Here is a 25,361-nt window from a genome sequence, read left to right on the forward strand (position 1 = left end):
GATCTTTTCACTCAGTTCTCCATATATCCACTTCTCTTTTATAGTTTCTATATTTTTTTTGACTCCTTGTACTGCACTCTGTATAATTTCTTTGAATATCCCTTTCAGTTTATTACTTCATTTTTCAGCTGTGAATAATCTACAGGGCCATCCACTGAGTTTTCAATTTCAGTTACAATTTTTGTCATTTCTACAACTTCATTTTGGTTCTTTTTTAAATTTAATTAGTCATTTACATCAATCTTCTATTTTTTTTTTTTTACCATATTGAACATCCTTATTTTATATTCAATATCTGAAAATTCAATACTTTAGGATTTGTGAGTTCAATTATGCTGTCATTTGTGTCTGCTCATTCTTCCTCTGACTGGCTTTTAAAAAATACTTCTGTGATTTTTAAAACTATGATCTCATAGGTCTTGAATCATTATCTGTAGGAATTCTTTCAGTCCCACGTTGAAGATAGGTTTCTCCCAAAAATATTGGTGCTTTTCCTAGCAGGCATTGGAGGCAAGGTTAACCTAGCACTACTTTAAGATACCTTCTCAGGATGAAGCTTTTGGGACCACTCAGGTAATATGAATTCAGGATACAAACCTGCATTAAGGTTGGTTTGTGTTTACAAATTCTTATGGGAGATTTGTATTTTCCTCTCTACCTAGCATCAAAATTCAAAGCCAAGTTTTCTTTTTGTTCCTTGAGAGGAGATATTATTTGTATTTTACACATACTGAGTGTGAATGTCACACAGATGCTGCATAAGTAGCTCTTTGAGATGCAGCTTCATGCAGGTGAGTTTCCTCTTAGACTCTTCCTTTGTCTGTTGATTCCTGTGCCCTTCACAGCTGCCACGTTTAAAGCTCAAGTTCATCAAATTTGGAAAGTACCTTCAAGGTGAGGGTTGGCTTCCATGTTCTTTTTTGTGGGGGCTCTTTACATTTCATTATTTTTAACCTTTAGTTTGGAATAATTTTATATTTACAGAAAAGACAAAGACAGTACAGAGAGGTTATGTTTCTTTTTAGCCCATCTTTCATGACCATGGCATAACCAGTTTTCTGTAAAAACTAAGGAATTAACATTAGTATAATACACTTAATTAACCTACAGACTTCATTTAGATTTCACTAGTTTTCCACTGCTATCCTTTTTTTGTTCTTTCACCTGAGTTTTGTTCTCCATATCTTTCCCACTTTTTGTCCAGCTTATTGATGAATTTTAAGATTTTCTTATAAGTAAAAAAGAATAATTTAGTTATTTTTCAGCGGGAAAGTTGTCAAAGTACCTCATCTGACACACTTCTGGAAAGAGAAGTCTGGAGAATTTTTTTTGTTTTTTTTTCAATTAATTTCCCTCAAAGGATATTCATAATCTTGGTTATCAAGTCAAATGTGTCTTCATACATTTGTGTCCTTAAAAATGTCCAGACTAGAAATGTGGACATTTTCATTATGGTATAAAAATATTATTACATTTAATAATATTATGAGATTGAGACTAGAAGAGAGATAATGAGATGGACTGAGAGCCTATTACAACACTCTAGGTGAGACAGAACATTAAGAACATTAATGCGGTTGTTGGTAGTGAGAAAGGAAGGGAGGAAATACCGTGTTTCCCAAAAATAAGTCCTAGCCGGACAATCAGCTGTGATGTGTCTTTTGGAGCAAAAATTAATACAAGACCCAGTCTTGTTTTACTATAATACAAGACCGGGTCTTATATAATATAATATAATACTATACAATATAACATATTATAATATAGTATAATACTGGGTCTTAAATTAATTTTTGCTCCAAAAGACGCATTAGAGCTGATTGTCAGACTAGGTCTTATTTTCGGGGAAACAGGGTAGTTTGACCCACACCAAGGAAACAGAATACATAGAACTTTTTATTACATGGATGTGGTAGGATAAAGAGAAGGAAGAGTCAGAGATGACTCAGGGATTTCAAGCCAAAGATTTTGACTGTTAAAGGTTTTCAGAAGTCAAAGGGAAAGGCAAGATTGTTGGAGATGCTGGTGGGTTTGTTTTTTGATGTGTGGAATCTTTGGTGTCGATGGATCACTAGGGTGGAGATATCTAACAGCAGTTGTAAATGAGAGTTCCAAGTCTGAGAGAAAGGGTCGGAGCTGAAAGGAAGAGGCAGATGATAGGAAACAAAGATATTAGAAAGAGGAATAAGCAATGGAGTAGAATCACCTACAAAGAAAATAAGAGTCATGGTTTCATAGAAGGGGGAAGGAACCCTGACTGACAAGCATGCTTTTAGCCTCTACTTGTGATAGTCACAGGCTTAATTTCGGTGCCCCTATGGAAGATTCTCATGAATTTCCCACATTTACCTCCACCCAGAGGATCACAGACTAAGCTTTAAGATCCATTTATGTGGATTAAAATATTAAAATATTCTTTGTATTTTTAATTTTCTAATATGTTTTGTACTATACCACGTCTCAGACATTACCCTCTACTTAGTTGGGTTTGTTCTTGTCCATATTTGAGATAAGTAAAAGAAAAGGAAATCTAACAGGAACCACAAACATTGTGATTTTATGGCATATCTCAACATATTTTCCTTTGTTTAAGGAACAAAATATTGTCTAGTGTTAGAATTTAGTCATAAACTTTGGAACTACAATGTATAACATTTTATTATATTTGTGACTCCACATATGTTGTTACTATTTCATGCAAAAATATTACTAATTATGCAAAAATTAAGCCTGTGAAAATATTTGCAGTATTTGTAAACTGCTGTTAACAGTTAAAATGGTACCTAGAAGAGGTATATATATTGCTCAAGAGAATAAACAGACTAAGTTTGAGATTGTATTCTTTGAGCCAGGTGTGCAATTTAGGAAGAGTGTTAGGGGCTAGTCTTGACTCATTTGTCGGGTTTATTGTTTTCAGGGAATTGATGCTGATTTCACATCAGAAAAACGTCGAGCAGCTGCAGGAAACCTTTAGACAGAAGCTGCTGGATGATGATAACTGGCGGGAGAAGGTAATGATAATGTGGCTTTCATCAGCATGTGTCTTATTTGCTGTTCAAAAATTCTGTTCATTGGCCAGAAGACTGTTCCAAATAGATGTCTTTGTGTCTATGCACACGTTTGATTCTTTCTGGAATTTCCTAGACCAAACATGTTTATAATGTGTGTCTTTTCCAAAATATTAGACAACATAATGAAAATAAAAAGGTAAGACCAGAATTTGAAATCTTCTAAGATTAAGATATCCCTCAGTTCTCACGTAAAAGCAAAATTTTTATTTTTAAATATTTACCTTTTTGCCTCATAAAATGACAGAAACTGCATTTGACCACATCCTTAAAAGCAAGGTTCTATTAATTCGTTCTTATAATTGCTCTGCTTATATAAGATAATATAAGAGAATGGAAAACAAAATTATTCCATTATGAACTTTGACAGTGTAAAATGATTACTCATTTTATTTAGCTCACTATTTACAAAGAAAATGTTTGCTCTTAGAGTATGAAAAAAATTGTATTGATTTTTGTCTCTGGACTTTTCTATATTTTTCAAAGCTTCAACAGTGAATATGCGCTGCCTTTAAAGAATACGAGTGTGTAGTATTTAAGAATTGTTAGTCCCTACCTTCTCAGGCCATGCACAGCTCTAGTGATTGAGGCACAGCCATCATCTATCTCCCTGTCATGAACTTCCGATACTCCTTGATTGATCCCTGGGCCTTATCCTGCCCAATGCACTAAAGCCTTCCCAACTCTTTCTCTTCCCCAGCTGGTACCTATCCCTAGCACTAACCTTCTGCTTTGCTTTTCTGATTATCTTAAATTTGCATCTAGAACTAGAGCTGGCTGTGAAAATCCAGATTGCTTGGTTATTATCAGACTCTTTTCCTTGGTAATGAGACCCTATAACTTTTAACCTCAAGCAACAAGCAGCGGCTACTTTCAAACCAACATCTCCACTTGGAATCCCCTACTGTACCACCCACCAGATTGAAACCCTTAGGTATTGTTGCTGGCTCGGGTCAGTTCTAAGTTTGTCACTTTCGTTTCCAGTCTTCACACAGTTGGCCATACTCAGCCAGTACTGGCCCTCCACCAACCAGTCCGCTCCCCTTGTCCCTCGGGGACAGCACATTCAGGCTGTAACAAAAATGATCGCTAGGACAATAGTTTCATAGGGGCAACAATTATAAAATTTCAGAATGTATATTAAAGTTGCTAAAGTGCCTTATTCTTACTTTGTTTTACTTTGTAGCATGGGCTTTTCCTTCTTCTCTAAAACCCACACTTCTTTAATTCTTTCTAATTTTTATTAGCATGAGTACTCAGTTGGCTAGTCTATTCTTTACTTCCCCTATCTTTACCAAGCCGTGTTTAAAAATACAAAAAGATGATCAACCTAACTAGCAATCCAAAAAATGCAAATTAAAACAATGAGAGATTATTTTTCACTCATCCAATGGATAGAGTGGATTTTGTACTGTGAGAAAGGTCTAGTGAGCTAGTCTTTCATATTTACCATTTAAGGGACTAGAAATTACAGCAAAGTTTCGGAGAGCCATTTGGCACTTGTATGAAGAGATATTGTAAACGTCCCATGTTTTATTCAGAAATTTCTCTAATGAAATCAGTAGGGATAGAGATTCATTAGTCTTTCCCTTCCCTCAAAAGCCTTGGCTCCTCTTAAACTGAGAGAGGGAACTTTCCTGCCTTTGCTTAAAAAAATATTAATATATGCACCCCTATGTTCACTGAAGCACTATTTACAATAGCCAAAATATGGAAACAACTGAAATGTCCATCAATAGAGAAGTGGATAAAGAAGAAGGTGGTACATATATACAATGGAATATTATATTACTCTGCCATAAAAAAGAATCATACCATTTGCGTGCGACAACATGGATGGACCTAGAGGGCATTATGCTAAGTGAAATAAGTCATACTGAGAAAGACAAATGCCATATAATCTCACTTATATGTGAAATCTAAAGAACAAAATAAATGAACAAACAGAACAGAGACGGACCCATGGATGCAGGGAACAGACTGATGATTGTTAGATGGGAGAGGCATTGGGGGGCTGGGTAAGAAGCATAAGGGGATTAAGAAGTGCAAATTGGTAGTTAGGAAAGAGTCATAGGGATGTAAAGTACAGTATGGGGAATATAGTCAATAATATTGTGAGAACTATGTATGATGTCAGATGGGTAGTATACTTATTGAGGGGATAACTTCATAAAGTATATAAATGTCTAACCACTATGCTGTACACCTGAAACTAATACAAAATAATATTGAATGTCAACTATAATTTAAAAAATAGTCACAAGGATATATAGTACAGCATAGGGAATATAGTCAATAATATTCTAACAATTATGTACAGTATCAGATGGGTAATAGACTTATTGGGGTTATTCCTTTGTGAGGTATATAAATGTCTAATCACTATGTTGTCTTGTACATCTGAAACTAATAATAATTTTTAAAATGACACCAAAAAAAAAAAAAAAGAGAGAGAGAGAGAATACAAGAGAATAGAGGAACAAGGAAAAGGATGACAGCAGATTTTCCATCAGAAACAATGTAAGCAGGAAGAGTGAGACGGGAAGTACTAAAATAGTGTTGGAGGTGGGCAGATCTAGAATTCTATATAAAGTGAAAATATCTTTCAAATATGAGGATGAAATAAAGACTTTCTCGGAAATACAAAGGCTGGAAAATATATCACCAGCACATACATATTATAAGAAATGTTAAAAGAAGTTCTTTAATCGAAAAGGAAATTATACCAGATGGAAATATGTATCTGCACTAGAAATGGTAACAATATGGATAAATATGTTTTCTTGTCATTTAAATATTTTAAAATATAATTGACTATTTAAACAAAAAATATTAACAATCTAATATGAGATTGTTAATAATAAGTAGAAGCAAAATGTATAACAATAGCACAATAGCGGGGGAGAAATGAAAATATACTATTGTGAGATTCTTATACAATACATGAAGTAATATATTACTGGGAGATAAAGATGTAGTGAAAGATCTAGTCTATATACCTAAAAGCAAACACAAAAATAGAAAAACAAAGACTTACAGTTAATAAGCCAACAAAGGATATAAAATTGAATTTAAAAATACTCAGTCCAAAAGAAGATAGAAAAAGAGAAAAAAGATGAGATGGGCCAAATAGAAAACACAGTAAGACAGATTTAAAGCTAGTCAAATTAAAAGTAAATGATCTAAACCAGGGGTCAAAAATTTTTTTTATAAAGGACTAGTTAGCAAAAATTTACATTTATGGGACAAGTAATCTCTGTTGCAACCACTCAACTCTGCTATTGTGACTTAATAGCAGCCATAGACGATATGAGTGGACATGACTGAATTTAGCCTGTGGACCATAGTTTGCCAAGCTCTGGTCTAAGTATCCCCATTAAAATACCAAGATTGTCATGTTGGGTAAAAATGCAAGATTTTACTATATATACGTGCCTACAAGAAATGCACTTTAATATAAAGAAATATTTTAGCAAATATGTGAAAAGTAAAGCATGGAAAAAGATATGCCAACACAAATCAAAGGAAAGCCAGAGTGGCCAGAGAAAGCTAGATCTACTACCAGACAAAGCAGACTTCAGAGCAAAGAAATCAGAATACAGTTGACCCTTGAACAACACAGATTTGAATTGCATGGATCCACTTACACACAGACTGTTTTCAATAAATACTATAAATATATTTTCTCTTCCTTATGATTTTCTTAATAAAATTTTCTTGCCTTTACCTTACTTTATAGTAAGAATACCGTATATAATACATACAACATACAAAATATGTGTTAATCAACTGTTTATGTTATTGGTAAGTAGTTAAGTTTTGGGGGAGTCAAAAATTATACACAGATTTTTGATTGTGAGGGGGAGGTCAGTGCCCATAACTCCTACATTGTTTAAGGATCAACTGTATTTAGAGTATTTCCAGGGATAAAGAAGGTAATTTCATAATGATAAAGGGATCAATTCACCAAGAGGATCTAATAATAGAACTTAAAAATTAAACAAAAACTGATAGAACTGCAAGGACAAAAAGACAAATCCGTAATTAGATGTCAATAGCCTTCCCTCAATAATTGATAGAAAAATATCTAGAAAATCAGTAAGGATATATACTATGAAAAATAGTACAATAGTTTATTAAGACATATATTGAAAAACACTAAAGTACTTCCCCCTTACTTGTGGTTTTGTTTTCTGTGGTTTTAGTTACCCATGGTCAACCTCATTCTGAAAATATTAAATGGAAAATTCCGGAAATAAAAATTCATACATTTTAAATTGCATGTCATTCTGTGTATTGTGATGAAACCCCACACCATCCCACTTCATCCAGCCTAGAATGTGAATCATTCCTTTGTCCAGCATATTCATGCTGTGTACACTACCCACCCATTAGTCACTTCATAGCTGTCAGTTATGAGATCGATTGCAATGCTTATGTTCAAGTAACCCTTATTTTACTTAATAATGCCCCCCAAAGTGCAAGAGTGGTGATGCTGACAATTCAGATATGCCAAAGAGAAGCTGTAAAATGCTTCCTTTAAGTGAAAGGTGAGTACAATACATTGAGATACTTTGAAAGAGACCACACTCATATAACTTTTATTACAGTGTAGTGTTATAACTTTCTATTTTATTATTAGTTATTGATGTTATTAATACTGTGACAAATTTATAAATTAAACTTTATCACTGATATGTATGCATAGGGAAAAACATAGTATATATAGGGTTCAGTACTATTCAAGTTTTCAGGCATCCAATGGGGGTCTTGTAACATGTCCCCCAAGGATAAACGAGACTACTGTATTATAGAATTCTCCATTTTACAGAATTCACATTTTTTTCAAGTGCACATGGGACATATACTAAAATAGATCATCTTCTGAGGCATAAATAAATCTCAATAAATTTAAAAGGATTCAAGCAATACAAAGTATTTTCTCTGACCACAATGGAATTAAATTAGAATTTATTAACAGAAAGTTATCTGGATAAACTTCCAAATATTTTGCCACTTAATAAATACCTAATCCATGCACTTAACCACTATGTTATGTACACGTGTGGGGAGACGGGCTGCATGGAAAAACTAAACACGCTGAGCCACGGTGCCCACCAGAGACATCTGCGTGTGAAGCCTGCTCCACCTCATCATGGTGCTAAGATCTTGGTGAAGGGACTTAATCTCGCTGACACTATTTCTTAATCTAGACAGCGGGAATAATAATTATTGTATGTTCTTCCCGGGCTTGTAAGATTAAGTGAGTTAATATATGAAAAGTGTTCTGTACCATACCACGCTAGCTTGCATACTCCGTGGTACACAGTGGACGTTCTCCCTTCCATCTTAAGTTTGCAGAGCTCTTGGCAGGGCTTCGATACATATGCTTGATTCCTTAACATGGTTGTTTTTTTACTATGAAGTCTGTGTATTAGAATAATCATCTACTGTTATCATATATAAAGGTAGTTAATTCAGAAATAATCTGAAGTGTTAGTTTTCAACCAGTATTTGTTTTTAACATTTAGAAAATAGTATAATAATTTATTTTTAGGAGACATATTTTCAAAAACGATACATATACATCAAATATAAACAAATGATCTGATTTCTACTTTAGCATCTGAAATTCCTTTTGTTTTAAAGGGGTCATCACATAACAGGTAATTATGTTATAACATGGCATTTGGCTCCATGGACAGTTAGAAAATGATATACAAATTAACTAGAAAGATCGCACTTGGAAAATACTTAGTGAAAAGACAGTATTTTGCACATCAGTATTAGACATGTTACAAAATACTAATTATGCATGTCAACAACAAATATAGAAGGAGTTTTTTAAAAAACAACATACTCAGAATGCTCTGGAGGCATCAGTAGGCATTTACCAAGTAGATAGAGTTTGACCTATTTATTTTGCATAAATAGAAAGGAAAAAGAATTGAAACCTGCAATGTGTACACGGGTAATTTACTTTACCTTGTGTAGCTCTTGAGCTCCTATGTTACTTATGCTTTTTTTTTAAATGAGAATTTCCTCATGATTATTAAAATTACTATTAGTTATTGTATAAAGCAGGTCATATTTTCTGTATGCATCATCACTAAATTCATTTATTTTGCATAAACGTAAGTCCTGCCATCTAAGATATTTTAAACAAACAACTCTTACCAACATGTAAAAAACATAAACATGACAATTTGGTATGAATTCATCTTCTCAATGACAAATAATATACTGGCTTAAGCAAATCGTCATGTTTGTGGGCTCATCATTTTGTTCTAATGATGCAGATCATGGAGGAACCAGTAGGGTCATTCCTCTGTGCTACAGTGTCAACACCTTCAGATTGTTCTTGGCATCTCATTGCAGCTTCCGTAAATGTTTAGACGTCCCACCTGAAGCTCATCACTTTGCTTCTCTTTCTCAGGTTGTACAAATTAAAAATTAAATCATTAATAGTAAATCACTCTTCTCCCTTCTATTTACAGTGCTGTTTTCTTTCCCACCTTCCATCTATTCCTTCCCCTTTTTCTCTCTTTACCTACAATAGTTCATTTCAAGGAGTAGTTCAAGGGCAGGAAGCTCTTGCTTCCTGACTCAGGTAGAACAGAGCATCCTAGTCATTCAAACAGTGAGCCACCCCCTTTTCTTCCCTGATTCTTCCTTTGTTTCATCTTCATAGATGGACAGGTTTACCAATTTCTTAAGTGGCCTCTTCCCCATAATAAATTAAAATAACTTTTTTTTTCAATTAAAGTTGACATTCAATATGATTTTATATTAGTTTTCAGGTGTAGAGCACAGTGGTTAGACATCTATGTAATTTATGAAGTGATTCCCCCCATTAGTCTAGTACCCACCTGGCTCAAGTTATTGACTTGACTAACTAGATGGACGGTAGTGCTGTGTCTTGAAATGGGGAGAGACAGGTAGGGTGGGGGTTGCATCAAGATTTCTGGTTCAGACACTTTGAGACACCTGTGAAGTGCCTAAATGGCTACCAGGAGGCAGGTGGATGTAAGTGCCTGGAATTCAGAAGAACATCAGTTCTTTCTTCTGAGTGCCCCTGAGGCTTTCCTCATCTTTAGCAGTCTAAGAAAAACACATCTGAACAATTCTATCGTGTTCCTAAATGATCATCAGCATCATTTCCCCCAAACAATCCAGAAATTTGTTTTGAGAGAGCCAAAATAACTCTTTGCATTGAGTATAAATATAATCGTTTTGCCTTGGGGCAAATGCTCAGACCTATGCCCAGTGCTATAAATCCAACTGACCTCACACTGGGGCTGGTCGTCTATCTCATTTTATTTAATTTAAAGGATTTCCCAAAAACCTTCCTAGAGAACTTTCTGTTTCCTGGTTCCCTGGTTTCACTGTTCCCTTGAGAAATTCAGGTTGAACACTCTCCTCCTCTTATAGTAACCTGAATCATAGAGTCACAGGAAGTCAAGTTTGACAGTCTTTCTCCCAAGTTATCTGGCATTTACTCCCTCTTAGAATTTATAATCATTGCACAGTGTAAATCTAGAGCCAGCCTGTCACTGGGATCCCTTCTCTAATCTCACTAGATGAACTCCCAGGCCTGAGTAACTCCAGGACTCATAGATTTGCTGTCTCTCTTGTTCCGATAGGCAGAGCCAAACCAATGGTTAAAAACCACAGGGAGAAAGATGTTGGCTCAGCTAAAGGAAAAACTGCCTAATGCTTAGTGCTGTCTGAAAATGGAAACGCCTGTTGGGGAAGGAGTGAGTTATGGTTTCTGGTGGTGTTGAGGCACAGAGCGGACAGTCGTTTGGTGCAGATTCCATGGTAGAGACTGAAGGGTCAACATGGAAGTTATCTCCACTGACTATTGATGCCTGCTTGTGCTGGTGCCTTACAGACGTTTTGTCCATTTAATCTTCATAACAACCCCCAAGGGGACTAGTTATAACCCCACCAGGAGAGATTACAGTCACAACTTAAGATCACACAACTAGAAAGTGACAGAGCCAGGATTTAAATTCAACTTCGTCTGAATCCAAAGTTCTTGTTTATTTTTTACACAATTCATGGGAGCTTGAGAAATTGAAGTAGGGGGTTTCTAAGGTCTCTTCCTGTGCTATGATTCTATTTGAGTAAAAATATGGATACAGGCATCACTGACCTATATTTTCCTTAACCTTCTGGCCTCAATCACAGTAAAGTGATCATCTGTGACTCTAAAACTTTCTATGGTCTCCATCAAGAAAGGAACATTAAAAATTCAACATTTGGAAGAGATCCAAGATGGCAGAGTAGATGAGGCCGTGCTTGCCTCATCCTGTGAACACATCAAAATTACAACTGAATTATAGAACAACCAACTTGGAGAACCATCTGAAGTCTAGCTGAACAGAAGTTGTATAACTATCAATATAAAGAAGAAGCCATGTCGAGACTGGTAAGAGGGGCAAAGACGTGAAATGGGCTGACCCTCACCTAGGGACCAGAATTTGAAAATCGGGAGAGATAACTCAACTACAGAGGTTCCCCACGAAGCAGCGAGGGACCCCAGCCCCCCACACCGGGCTCCCCAGCCCAGAGTACTGGTGCTGGGAAGAGGAGCCCCCACAACTTCTGGCTATGAAAAACAGGTGATTCTGACCATCTGGGTGGGATGGAAGGTTGCAGGAAACCCAGACATCCTCTTAAATGGCCCACACAGACACACCCTGGACTCCAGAGGAGGTATGGTGACTCTAGGGATGTCGGAGACATATGGGAAAGACAGAGTTGTATACATTTTGAGCGACGACTTGAGGGACAGTCCCCATTTTCCCTGTGTGGGGCCCTCTTCCTATGCAACCTGCAGGCAGGCACCATCTTTCCTGTGCTGAGCTTGCCTGCACAGGCCAAATCTGAATCTGATTGTCCTGGTGAGCTCCACTGCTCCACCCTGCTGACTCACTGAGACCCTCCCTCACCCAACTTGTATACTGCAGGAGGCTTTATCATTGGCTGAATCTTATGGGAGCCAGCAGATGGCAGCAAGCCTTGGAGTGTCCTGACTTTTTGCAGAGCTACCCCAGACCTGGTACTGCTGGCAGCTGTCCTCAGTTTGCAGTGTGGCCTCTCCCATGCACCTCCATGTATAGCACAGGCAGAAAACAACCATGGATCACTTGGTAGCTCCTACCAGGTACTCACCAGCAGTCACAGGCAGTGGCTGACAGGGGCCTGCACCAGAGCCCCTCTCAAGAGGCTTCAGAACACACATACTTGGAAGTTGGTTTCAGACCACAGCACAGCACCACCCAATTAGCTGCACAAATAGCACACACAAAGGGTGGTCTCAACAGGCACCAGAGCCCACTGAAGTGAATCCTACTCTGTGGGGTAAGCCCCCCGTACAGCAGCCCATAAGCTGTGAATGTGGCCAAACCTCACAGCCAGTTAGTCTGAGGGTCAATACCACCCACTGACATACCAACATCAATCAAGGCTCAACTATAACAGGAGGGCACACACAACCCACACAAGGGACACTCCTGGAGCAGGTGACCAGAGAGACTGTGCCACTGGGCCCCACAGGACCCCTACTACATAAGGCCACCCAGCAAGGTTGGGAAACATAGCAGCTCTATCTAACACAGAAACAAATGCAAAGAGGCAGTCAAAATGAGGAAACAAAGAAATACATTCCAAATGAAAGGACAGGAGAAAACTCCAGAAAAAGAACTAAACACAATGGAGGCAAGCAACCCACCAGAGACAGAGTTCAAAACAATGGTTATAAGGATGCTCAAGGAACTTAGTGAGGACTTCAACAAAGAGATAGAAAGCATAAAAAAGGACATAGAACCCATAAAAAAGAACCAGTCAGAAGTGAAGAATACAATAACTGAAATGAAGAATTTACTAGAAGGAATCACCAGTAGACCAGATGGGTAAAGCATAGGATCGAATCAGCAATTTGGAAGACAAGGTAGCAGAAAACACCCAATCAAAACAGCAAAAAGAAAAAAGAATCAAAATAAAAATGAGGATAGTTTAAGAGACCTCTGGGACAACATCAAGCGTAACACCATTCTTATTGTAGGGAGTAGCAGAAGGAGAAGAGAGAAAGCAAGGGATTGAGAATCTTTTTGAAGAAATAATGACTGAAAACTTTCCTAACCTGGTGAAGGAAATAGACATAGAAGTCCAGGAAGCACAGATTGTCCCAAAAAGGCTGAACCCAAACAGGCCCACACCAAGACACATTATAATTAAAATGGCAAAGGTTAAAGACAAAGAGAGAATCCTAAAAGCAGCAAGAGAAAAGCAGTTAGTTACATATAAGGGAACTCCCATAAGACTGTCAGCTGATGTCTTAACAGAAACTTTGCAGGCCAGAAGAGATTGGCACAAAATTTTCAAAGTGATGAAAGATAACGACCTACAATCAAGGATACTCTAGCCAGCAAGGCTATCATTTAAAATCAAAGGATAGAGAAAGAGCATCCCAGACAAGAGAACTAAAGGAGTTCATCACCACTAAACCAGTATTACCAAGGAATGCTAGAGGGACTTCTTTAAAATGGGCCAAAAACTATCAAAAATATAAATAATAAAATGGCATTAACTACATATCTATCAACAATTGCTTTCAATGTAAGTAGATTAAATGCTCCAATCAAAAATATGGGGTGGTTGAATAGATAAGAAAACAAAACGCTTACATATGCTGCCTACAAGAGACCCACTTCAGATTGACAAACACACACAGACTGAAAGTAAAGGGATGTAAAAAGATATTTCATGCAAATGAAAACAAAAAAGCTGGGATAACAGTACTTATACCAGACAAAAGACTTTAAAACAAAGGCTATAACAAGAGACAAAGGAAGACCCAGTAAGCCCACTTCCTAGTAATTATCCAAAGAAACCCAAATGCTACTTCGATGGGATGTGTGCATCCATATGTTCATTGCAGCATTGTTTACAATGGCCAAGATGTGGAGGCAGCCTGGGTGTCTGTTGATAGAAGAATGGATAAAGAGGAGGTAGTACATATATACAGTAGAATATTGCTCAGCCATGGAAGGGAATGAGTTGTAGTCATCTGCAGTGGCAAGAATGGACCCTAAGGGAATTGTGCTGAGTGGAGTGTCAGACAGAGAAAGACAGATGCAATAGGACTTTACTTATATGTGGAATCTAAAGAACAAAATAAACAAATAAAACAGAAACAAACTCGTAGATACAGAGATCATTTTGATGGTTATCAGATGGGTGGGGGGTTAAAGGGGTGGGTGAAAAGGGGGAAGGCATTAAGAAGTACAAATTGGTTGTTACAAAGTAGTTATAGAGATGTAGGGTATAGCATATGGATATAGTCAATAATACTGTAATAACTACATATGGTATCAGATGGGTACTAGATTATCAGAGTGATAGATGGGAGGGGGCTTAGAGGGTGGGGTGAAAAAGGTGAAGGGATTAAGAAGTACAAACTGGTAGTTACAAAATAGTCACGGGGATGTAAAGCATGAGGAATATAATCACTATAACTATGGAGAGTGCCAGGTGGGTACTAGACTAGTCAACTGGATCACTTCTTAAATTATATAAATGTCTAAATACTATGCTGTACACTTGAAATATAAAATACATTGAATGTCAACGTAACTGAAAAATTAAAAAGGGGGGAAATGTAAAGGGCAATAACTGGTCCAAATTTCCAGTTAAATAACGAGCAAGTCATAGGGATGTAACGTACAGCATGGGGAATATAGTCAATAATACTGTGATAGCATAGTATGGTGTCAGATGGTTGCTGGACTTACCATGGTGATCACTTCTTTAGGTATGTAATAAATGTTGAATAACTATGGTGTATACCTGAAACTAATATAGTATTGCATGCTAACTAGATTTTTAATAAAAATATTTTTTTAAATAATAAAACTTTTTAAAAACCTCAACATTTGTACTTTGTATCCCCTCTGAGCTTTTAGCAGAACTTAGTCTGAGGGCCTCGAAGTCTTTTTTTTTTTAATAGGGTTGCTGGCAAAGACTGAGTTTACAGTATAAAGGTACGGAAGACAAAGCTTTTAGTATTTCTCAAAACTGTCATAATATATTGTCCTAACATCTCTACTCATTTTCTATGTTTTAGAAGGTCTTAGAAGACCTTGACATATTTGATTCAAGTTCAATTTTTCGGGCCTAAGTTCTGGGTCAAATGTTTTTTTAAATATTAGAACTTAAAAATTGGATTAATGTTTAAAATTAACATTAGAATTTAAAAAATATTAGTCTGAAAATAACCTTAATTTACTTATTTTAAGGTAAAATGGCTTTATATGTGCGTTAAATTCTGTTTTCTAGATTGAAGCTGAACTCGCCAAGGAAAGGGCCCAATATTTAGTTGAATTTGAGGAGCAAGTTCTTCTCTTTAAGGAAGAAGCTAAACTGGAACTTGATATTGAAAAGGAAAAACACCAAGAAATAATCCAAAAGTATAAGAAAGAACAAGAGGAACTACAAATGAAGGTCAGTCGTTATGATTTTCATTATTATTCAACGGGTTTAAAACTATAGATGTTGGTTACTTCCTCCTAAGAGCTCTGCAGTGTTTATAACTCCAGTAACTTTCCTGTGGTCACTGTGGCTTGGTTTCAGTCACATAGGTAGAATGGTTTGGCTACTCTCCAGAATGAATAACTGTGATAAATTGTACACACATACAATCCAGCTATGCATGGAATTTTTTCTATTAAAATAACCTTTTTAAAACAGCAGAAATTATTTATATAACTAATAATCAGCACGGTTAGCTATCCGGACACATCAAATATCCAACATCAAAAGATAATGAAGTGTTTTACATAATTAAAAATTTTCCAACTAAAGCCTATCTCCTTTAATTAAAAATATTTTCAATTCTAAATCTTTTTGAATGAAGGGAAATATTTTTAAAATGTAACCATCTCCATAATTTTTGAAACAGTGTGTCCTAAACAGAATTTAAGGTTTTGTTAAGGTTCCCATTTTTATAGGACCTGATTGTCGTATATATGGGGTGTGTGTGTGTGTATGTGTGTGTGTGTGTGTGTGTGTGTGTTAACCAAGATACAGTGGGGAAAACACATTTGAATAAACTCATTAACAGTCTGTGTAAATTAAGCATTAAATGAGACTTAAGGGCCTCTGTTTGTTGCACGGGGGATGAGACAGGCTTTTTAATAGTTCACTGTGAACAGTAGGCAGGGCCAGCTACGTGAGTGTATGGCAAGTGCAGTATCACAGGGCCTCACACTAAAAAAGGCCTCATGCTTTGGGTTTAATGCTCTGCAAATGCTGTTTTGAAATTCTTCATAATTTTCTCTTTCAATTTGTGTTTTGTAAGTGAAGTCCTGTTGAGACAATGGAACACATACTGGGAACTTTGGAGCCTCCACCTCCCCTAGACAGGTTCTCTCCTGTGCAGGCCTCTTGCTTCCTAGCCCTTCACCACCACCCCACCCCACTCCACCCCCTTGGCGTGCCTTCGCGTCCTCCCCCTCACCTCTGGACTGCTGTTGCAATCCTGGATGTCTCAGCGTCCCATCAGCAGGGGGACGCCAAAAGGCAGACCCCAACTTGCCATGGATTGCAGATTTTCAAGACGAGTCATCAGTCCAGATTTTGTAAATCAATTATTTTGATTTGTAAATGTTGGTCCCCTTTTTCAAAATAATCAAAACATATCTGTGGTTATGTGAGCGCCCCCTCCCAAGGAAAACCTGCTCCGTTTCAGTGTCACCTCTCTTCAGGATGATGGAATCTATTGTCCAAACGCAGCAGTGACCCTCTTCCTTCCTGGATTATTTGAAGATAATGGAATATTAATTTATAAAATTACTAAGTGTGGTGAATATGTTTCTTGTAAAAGTTATTCCTAATGTAAAGTTAACATTTGGAACGAATTTTGGATACTTAATTCTTAAGTAACTGTTCACAAAATCCTTGGAACTTTGGTCTCTGAATGATTTCCAGATTCTCCATGGGCCGGTTTCTTGTTGTACTAATGTTTATTATATGACAATCACCGTAGCATAAATAGTAAGTGTATGTTTCATCAGAAGCAGCCTTGCTCTTCCTGCTTTGTTTTCTGCTCTTTGTTTTTTAAGGGGAGAGAAAACAAGCAGTCTTTTTCCTTCTAAAGACTTTCATGACAATGAGGAAAAACTTCCCCAAGTTATTCTCTCATCTCTTTATCTAGAGGTACCACCTTGAGAAGCAGTATATTTTTAAAGTATTCTCTAGAACTGCACTAATATGGTAGGCACATGTGCCTACTTCAATATCAGTTAATTAAAATTAAACCAAATTTAAAATTCAGCTCATCAGTCACATCAGTCACATTTCAAATGTTCATTAGTCAGTCCTGGGAAATGAGAGCCTATTGTACCAACCCAGAGATCGGTGATGTCACCTTGGTAGCTTGGAACTGGTCATGGTGAGAGTATTTGCACCATGGAAATTAGATACAAATCTGGCTTGTTGTGTGCTTGTGAGTCAGTAGTTAAACATTCACCAGCACAGCACTGTCAATAGCCACGTGGGGCTGGTGGCTTCCATACTAAACATCACAGAATGTTTCTATCGTCACAGAAAGACCTATTGCGCAGTGCTGCTCTAGAAGGTGTAGTACCTGGGGTACCCCAACTATCATATACAAGACAGAAAAACAATGCAACGGGAAACTTATTGGTATGGTATGAGCAAAATCTAATAGTGCCGTTCTCCTACGTGCATTCCCAAGCATCAGGAATTTCTAGCTCCCAAAACCACCCTATAGTGAGTCTGGATAGGAATCTGATCAAGACTTGAGCCATTCTTGGTAGCTCAGTCCAGACCCAGAGATTCATATATTTCTGAGGATGCTGTGATTAATGCCATTCCACTTAGGTGGTAAAAATAAAAGTCATAGTCTTTTACCTTTAAAAAGTAAATCTTGGAGGCCTACACGTGTCATAGGATTTGTATTCCTCTGATCAGAAGAGTGCACTGATTATTTAGAATAAGCCTCATAAAACCATAAGAACTCTGTAGTTACCTAGATTTATTGCCTAAAAACTAATTCAAGATTTATCTTACAGATATCTGACTTAATCGCGGACGCTACTAGAGATGTAAGGCTGGAAGTAGCCACTCTTGAAAAAAAACTCAATGAATCCCAAGTCCAATATACTGAAGAATCTGAGTCAAAAGAGAAGGAAATTGAAAACCTCAAAAATTTGGTTGCAGAATTTGAATCTCGCCTGAAGAAGGAAATTGACAATAGTGATTCTGTTTCTGAGGACTTGAAGAAGGAAATGAAACAGAAGTCAGATGAGCTGGAAAGAGTAATGCTGGCACAAACACAACTGCTACAGCAATTTAACCAGTCTCAGGAAGAGGTAGGATGGCACCATTGCACATAGTGAAAGAGCACATGTTCTTTCAAAACATAAACAAACAAACAAAAACATGAAAGGCAGCTCAGTGTCCTGCAAAGAGTTCTGTACTGCTCGTCAGGGACCTGAGATCACATCCTGGTTTTGTCCTTGACTAGACAGTCACTTAACCTTTCTGGACCTGGCTTCCTTCTTTGTAAAATGGATACATTGAATCTCTAAGGTTTTCTCAGCACTGTTCTACTTTGTTGCAAATGACCATTTAAAACCTCAAAGATTAGTAATCTTTATCTATTTATGTCTTACTTGTTTTTGCATTAAATCTTTGCCAAAAACTTTTAGAGCACTTGCTGCGTAAGTTCAAATAATATTTGGACAATGTATCTTAAATGTAATTTTTCTTTAGGGATTTGTCTTTTTATCAACCTAAACTTATATGGTCATTTACATGTGGTGTTCTTTCTTATGTAAGCATCATTATTTCAGCAATGGTTTTATTTAAACTGGAGTAGAGACACTTTGATGTGAAAAAATATTTTCTAACAAAGTCTTATTTCTGAGCTGCTAAGCAGTTTAGAAACAGTGGATGCTATAGACTAGATGTTTTTGTCCCCTAAAAATCTGTACGTTGAAACCTAATCCTCAATGCAATGATATTTGGAGGTGGGGACTTTGGGAAGGTATTTATGTCATGAAGGCAGATCCCTCATGAATGGGATTAGTACCATAATGAAAGAGCTCCTGGCGTGCTCCCTCATCCCTTCCACCATGTGAGGACACCGTGAGAGGACACCTGTGGACCAGGAACAGGGTCCTCACCAGATACCAAATCTGCCGGCCCTGCCTCCACAACTGTGAGACATAAATTTCATTTGTTGTTTGAGCCACCCAGTCTGTGGTCCTTTGTTGTGATAGCCTGAACTAAAATGGTGGCGCAGTTCTCTATTCTCTAACCACCAAAGCTATGTCCCGTTTATGACAGTACAGCAAATAAAGACAAGTGGAGAAAATTCTGGATAATAACAAGTAATATTTTTGTTGGTTTTATGGACATCTTAATAAGGGAATAAAAGAAAAGTACTAGTAATATTGATTATTAACAATTAAATATACTATGCTCTTGCTATATTTAAATTATGAACCCAAATTAAGAGTTTATGCCATCACTGTAGTTATGAAGTGAACTTATTGCAAAGAAATTATAAATATAAGTTAAAATGAGGCATGGATAGAATACTGGATCAAAAACAATCTTATAAAGTAGAAATGATTTCCATGTTACAGATGAGGAACTGACTCAAGAAGGTTAAATAACTTCCATAAGGTCACACAGCGTGGTGGAGCCAAGATTCAAATTTGAATCTCTGTGATATGACGTTTCCTCTTTCAGGAAGCCTGAGTTCTAGTGATTCCACTTCAAAATTTCAAAGTGATCCTCAATCTTAGCACTCATCTCCAGGCCTCATTTTTTTTTTTTCACTTTAAAAATAACAATAAACACACCACTTACTCTGCCAGATGGTGAGGGGGTCAGATGATTGAGTGTCTCCTGTTGGAACACAGCAGCACAGCTTCCCCGTCCAGGCAGGAGTGGGAAAGGAGCGCACACATGGACTCAGCTTTGCTGAAGAAACCCCGAGAAGGAAACAGGTGATGCATATTTGTCTTAAATGAGACAGCAGCATTGGCGGCTAGCAGAGGGACAGCAGGTTGAAAGAGAGAAAGATCAGGGCGACTAGACCAGCAGGTTTTCTAACTCTTAAACCCCGAAAGAAATGGCAAGATGGAAAGTGAGGAGTAACGTATAAACTAAGACCAGTAGGAAAAGATAGAAGGGTTAAATCCAGCAAATACACGCTGAGGATCTACCCAGGTGCCAGGCACTAGATATGTAATTAAGAACAAGACTGACAACTGCCATTCCCTGCTCTCGAAGAGAAATTTAAAGTCTCATATGAGTAATTAAATTGACATCAAGAGGAAAGAATGACCTAAACAGAAACTTCATATAAAAAGCACAGACTGAAAGCTAAAAAATTGGTCTTGAGGGCTTATATTAGTTTTTCATTGCTGCACAATAAGTTATCCTCAAATTCAGTGACTTCAAACAACCAATATCTATGATCTCATAATTTCTGGGGGTCAGGGAACTGAAGGTGGCAGAGCTGGGTACCTCTGACTCAAAGCCTCTCATGAGGTTGGTGTCAGGTTGTCAGGGGCTGCAGACTCATCCAAAGGCTCAACTGGGGGAGGATTGGCTTCCAGGCTCACTCTGTGGTTACTAGCAGGATTTATTTCCTCACGGGCCCTTTGGCTGAGAGCCTCAACTCCCTGCTGGCTATTCGTCTGAGGTCTTCACCAGTTCCTTACTACGTGGACCTCTCCACAGAACAGCTTTCCATATAGCAGCTGGCTTGCCTCAGAGCAAGCATGTGAACAAGAATGAGAGTGCAAAGGAGGGTGCCCAAGATAGAAGCCACAGTCTTTTTTGTAACCTAATCTTGGAATTTACATCCCGTTGCTCCTGCTGTTTTCTACTCATTATAAATGTGTTGATAAGTCCAGCCCATAGTCAAAGCAAAGGGATTGCAGAAGAGTGTCAATAGCAGGCAGGCAGGGATAAAGGGGCCGTTTTAGGGCCACCAATCTCACGGCCTCTGGAAGTAATTTTGGCAAGAGCAGCTAGAGGAAAAGTGAAGAGTGAATATCTTTTTCAAAAAAGAGCTACATTTGGAGCTCTTCCTGCTCATTAGTTGTAAAAGGAAGCCACTTAGAGATGAAGTTTTATTTTTTTTTTTTAATATGGACTTTCGAAAGATACAAGACACTGAGATGGTATATAAATGATTATGAATCATTACTGGGGGATAGAAGGGGATCATTCCACAGGAAAAGTTGCCTGAGGACATGCCAGGGGGCAGATTTCCTTCTGCTGGGGTAGGGGGAGGGAGGGTAAGCTAGATTTTCCATTGGAAATTAAATAATTACAGCTGAACTGTAAGAGTAAGTAATTAAGGCTGCTTCTTTGGTTAAGCATGCCAAAATCCAGAAATTCTTATAAAAATAGGAAAATGAGCCAATAAAAGTGATAGGAGTTATGAGCCAGAAAGAATAGACGTTGCAGCATGTGAACTGAAAAGCACTACTATTCTGACGAGGCATTCCAGACACTTGAAATTTCTCAGGTTCTGGAGAAAGAAAGCCACATTTAAGTGGAGAACAAATTCCCATTAGAATGAAGATAAATTAAAGGTCTAATAAGGAAGCTAATTAAGGAAAGGAAAGCCCTGCTCTTGTTCAAGAGGCCAGAGAATGGGTGGACTTTGTTTTTCTTTGTATGAAGAAAGTTCTCAAGGATAGAAGGAAAGCCATAGCCTCCAAAGGGCAAAATAGGCATTCCTGCATGGAGCAGGGATTATTGGAGAGCAGCCCCAGAAACAAGGGTCAAGAAGGTGAAGCAACAAAAGGCGCAGGTCAATAAGAAGAGAAAATGGAAAATAAAACTGTCTGGGAAATGTAAATGTGAAAAGGGGGCCTCTGAAAATTCTTCCTAGGGAGCACACACACATAAAAAAATTGGAACATCAAAAAAAAAAAAAAAAGGGGGGGAATCCAGAAAAGGAGCATAATATGTTAGAGAATAGGATGTAATCATTGAAGACCAGGTTAAAATAGATCACATGCTTTTTGCTGCCATTTTCCTTCCTACTATTTCCATGTGAGTCCTGTCAAGACAGTGTGGCCCCACTGTCATGGCATTGTTGTGACCCAGAAAAAGGATGTGGTGAATTAAAGACAACAATAACAACAAAAACAGTTTATGTACAACTACCAAAGGAAAACCAGTGCAAAGAATTCAATATTGTTGTTGTCTTAAGACTATAGGTAAAGAAAACAAAGGGGAAGAAGTTTTCAATTGTGCCAATTCCTGTAGTCGTCTAATGAAGATGAAAGATCTTCAAAAATAGAAAAGAATGCTTTTGTTAAACATGGAGAACTGAATACATATGTTTATCTCTGCTTCATCCCAAAGTACCACTAAGATGACAGTAAGTTGATAAAAAGTGAATAAATTCATAAGGAAAAGAAAACAAGAGAGTGTTGACACTAGGTGAAAAAGATGTCAACTAAATTTGAAAAATGGAAAGCAGGGTATAGGTGAGAGGTAATTAGCAGACTATAGAAACATTGAAACCTAATGCCTATGGGACAGCGGGGGAGTGGAGTGGAATCCTGAAAGGAGAAAACCTAATTATTTGCCATGACATTGGAAAAGCTCAGGGATTGGAGATACCAGATACCTCTGAAAGAGGGAGAGTAGAGTGGGTCTGAAAACAGAACTGTTCAAATGATTATAAAAGGAGCAGATAGATGCTCACATGCCCCCCCTAAATCCCAAGCTGCCCTGACCCACGTGCCAGTAGGATACCAAAGGTTTACACTCTAGAAAACCTGAACGTGAGAGGCTTTGGACCAGAGAATACACAGCAGCAGAGTATGGGATAAGGCTAGAGTGAAAGTATATATTAAAGGATATGACCTCCCAGCCTACTTCACCCACTCACTTCCCAGAACACAGACAACGAGTCTAATATATCACTAGCCAGGAAATTGGAAGAGTCCTCTGTGGAGAAATGAGCTTGCTCAAAAGAAAAGACCTATGGATACTGACAGTTGGGGTCTCCCAATGAAATGGCTATATCCTTGTCCAGTCTACCCACTGAGAAGTATGCTAGTCAATAAGCTCTTACCTAGGCACACAGAACTTCCACTAACTTTTTGGAGACTCATTTTTAAACTCAAAAAAAGGATCACCAAACATTTGAGGAACACCTCTAATATGACAGACAGAAACCAGGAGCAAACAAGTAAGAAAAAAAAAATTTGTGAGAAACAGATACAAAACAATGCGGGAAGCAAAAGTGGACATCAAAAAAGAGCGTAATTAATATCCCTAGAGAGGAAAGAGAAGATATCGCATCCATGAAACATGAATAGGAAGCTATGAAAAAAGAACAAGTATTAAAATATAAGAACTGAAGTAGAAAATTTTAATATTTGGGTTAGATGATAAAGATGAAGAAATCTCCCAGAAAGTAGAAGAAAAAGCAAAAAGATGGAGAGAAGAAAATTAGAGGATCAAGCCAGGATATCTAATACCCTACTAATAGGCATTCAAGAAAGAGAGAATGGAGAAAATGGAAGGGATGAAACTATCCAGGGACTAGTTCAAGAATATTTCCAAGTACTGAAGGTACATGCAAGTCTGTATTGAAAGGGCCCACCCAGCATAATGGATGGCAAAGCAAACACAACAAAGCACCTCATCATGAAATATCAATACCTTAAAGATAAACATAAGTATTGAAAAGCTTCCAAAGAATAAAAAAGGGTCACTTAAAAAGGGTCAGGAATCAAAATTGTTTTAGAATTCTTAACAGCAACAGTAGAAACTAGAAGACACTGGCTTCCAAATCCTGAAGGAAAATTATTTCCCACTTAGAATTCTATATCGTGCCAAATGATCAATCAAGTGCAAGTGTCAAATAAGGATATCGTCAGACATTAGAGTTCTCAAAAATGATACTTCCCTTGAAGTCTTACTCAGGAAACTGTTAGAGGATATATGATACCACAGTGAGGGAGTAAACTAAGAAAGGAGAAGAGACAGGAATCAGGAAATGAGAGTTCCAGCACAGGAGAGAGGTGGACAGAATCCCCAAGATGACGGTAGGAAGAAATACAAAGATAACAGCAGTGCAACAGATTTAGAGAACAACCAGGCTAGGTTCAGCAGAAGAATGGAGAGTTTTTAAAAGTATATCTCCAAGAACAAAGAGAAGCTAAGAGATTACAAGGAGAGCTTGAACATATTGAGAGGATATTCATACTTCTGTAAGTAGGTTTGGTGAAAAATTAGTAATCAACACCTAAAATCTAAGCAGATAAATAATGAAACAATGATTAACTCTGGAAGGAAGCTGAGCAAGAAAGGAAATGTAATTATAGTACACTACATGGCTCAGTTGTGCATAATATTTATATACTATAATCATATAAAGCAGAATATGATTTAATTAAAGACTGGAATAGAAATATAATGGGGGAGGAGAAACATCTCTTGAAGGGGGGGGAGACATATCTGTTGGGAGTTGGAATAGGAAGCTAAATCATCGTCTTCCATTCTGTGAAGTCAGTAGGCAATGACTTCAAAATTAAAATGGATAGCTATGTCGTGATTTACGAATATGGTAAAAAATATCAGAAAAGACAGCTTAAAAACCTGAATATGGTTGTTTCTGGGAGACAGGACTTGGAAGTATGGAGAAGTGCTTTTTTATTGTAATTTGATAGTATTGTTTTAATTTTTAACTATGTATAATATATTACTTTAATTTAAAAAAATAATTTAACATAATAGGAAAGAGTAAATTGTAAAAAGGACCTGATAGAGATGGTAGCAAAGCGAAGGATAGAGGACAAGTTTATAGAAGAACCTTGAGGTCTTTTTTAAGCTTATGAGAAATACAAGAATTCAAACAAAGGAGATTCTAGCTTAAATTTTAATAACAGATGCCTGACACACTTCTATTTATTCTATTTATTTATTCTATTTATTCTTTCATTCTGAACAAAAGGAGAGCTCCTCCATGAGCCCACAAAATCCCAGAGACAAGCTTAGGTATCATCTATGCACCCACCACATTTGTTGACGCATTCGTTTTACATGTAAAGTGTTTTTTGGGTGGTTTTTTTTTACTAGATGCTAAGAAGAAAAATAACACAGGGTAAAGGGATACTTTCTGAAGGACAGGTGCTGCATCAGATGAGTTGGCCAGAGGACTCTCTGAGGAGGTAATGTTCAAGCAGAACTGGAGTGAGGAAAAGCACATTC

General features: G+C 37.3%; 1 protein-coding gene across 1 annotated transcript in view; it reads left to right on the top strand.

Annotated features, from left to right (window-relative positions):
• The window catches only part of LEKR1 (leucine, glutamate and lysine rich 1), a 164,624-nt gene that overhangs the window by 129,685 nt on the left and 9,578 nt on the right, over positions 1 to 25,361 (top strand). Inside the window, exons 12-14 of the mRNA XM_019731921.2 lie at positions 2,918 to 3,011; positions 15,414 to 15,578; positions 18,170 to 18,469. Coding sequence (XP_019587480.2) covers positions 2,918 to 3,011; positions 15,414 to 15,578; positions 18,170 to 18,469 — 559 coding nt within the window. The remainder of the gene's footprint in view (positions 1 to 2,917; positions 3,012 to 15,413; positions 15,579 to 18,169; positions 18,470 to 25,361) is intronic.

This window comes from Rhinolophus sinicus, linkage group LG01 (genome assembly GCF_036562045.2).
Source record: "Rhinolophus sinicus isolate RSC01 linkage group LG01, ASM3656204v1, whole genome shotgun sequence".
Classification (NCBI taxonomy): domain Eukaryota; kingdom Metazoa; phylum Chordata; class Mammalia; order Chiroptera; family Rhinolophidae; genus Rhinolophus; species Rhinolophus sinicus.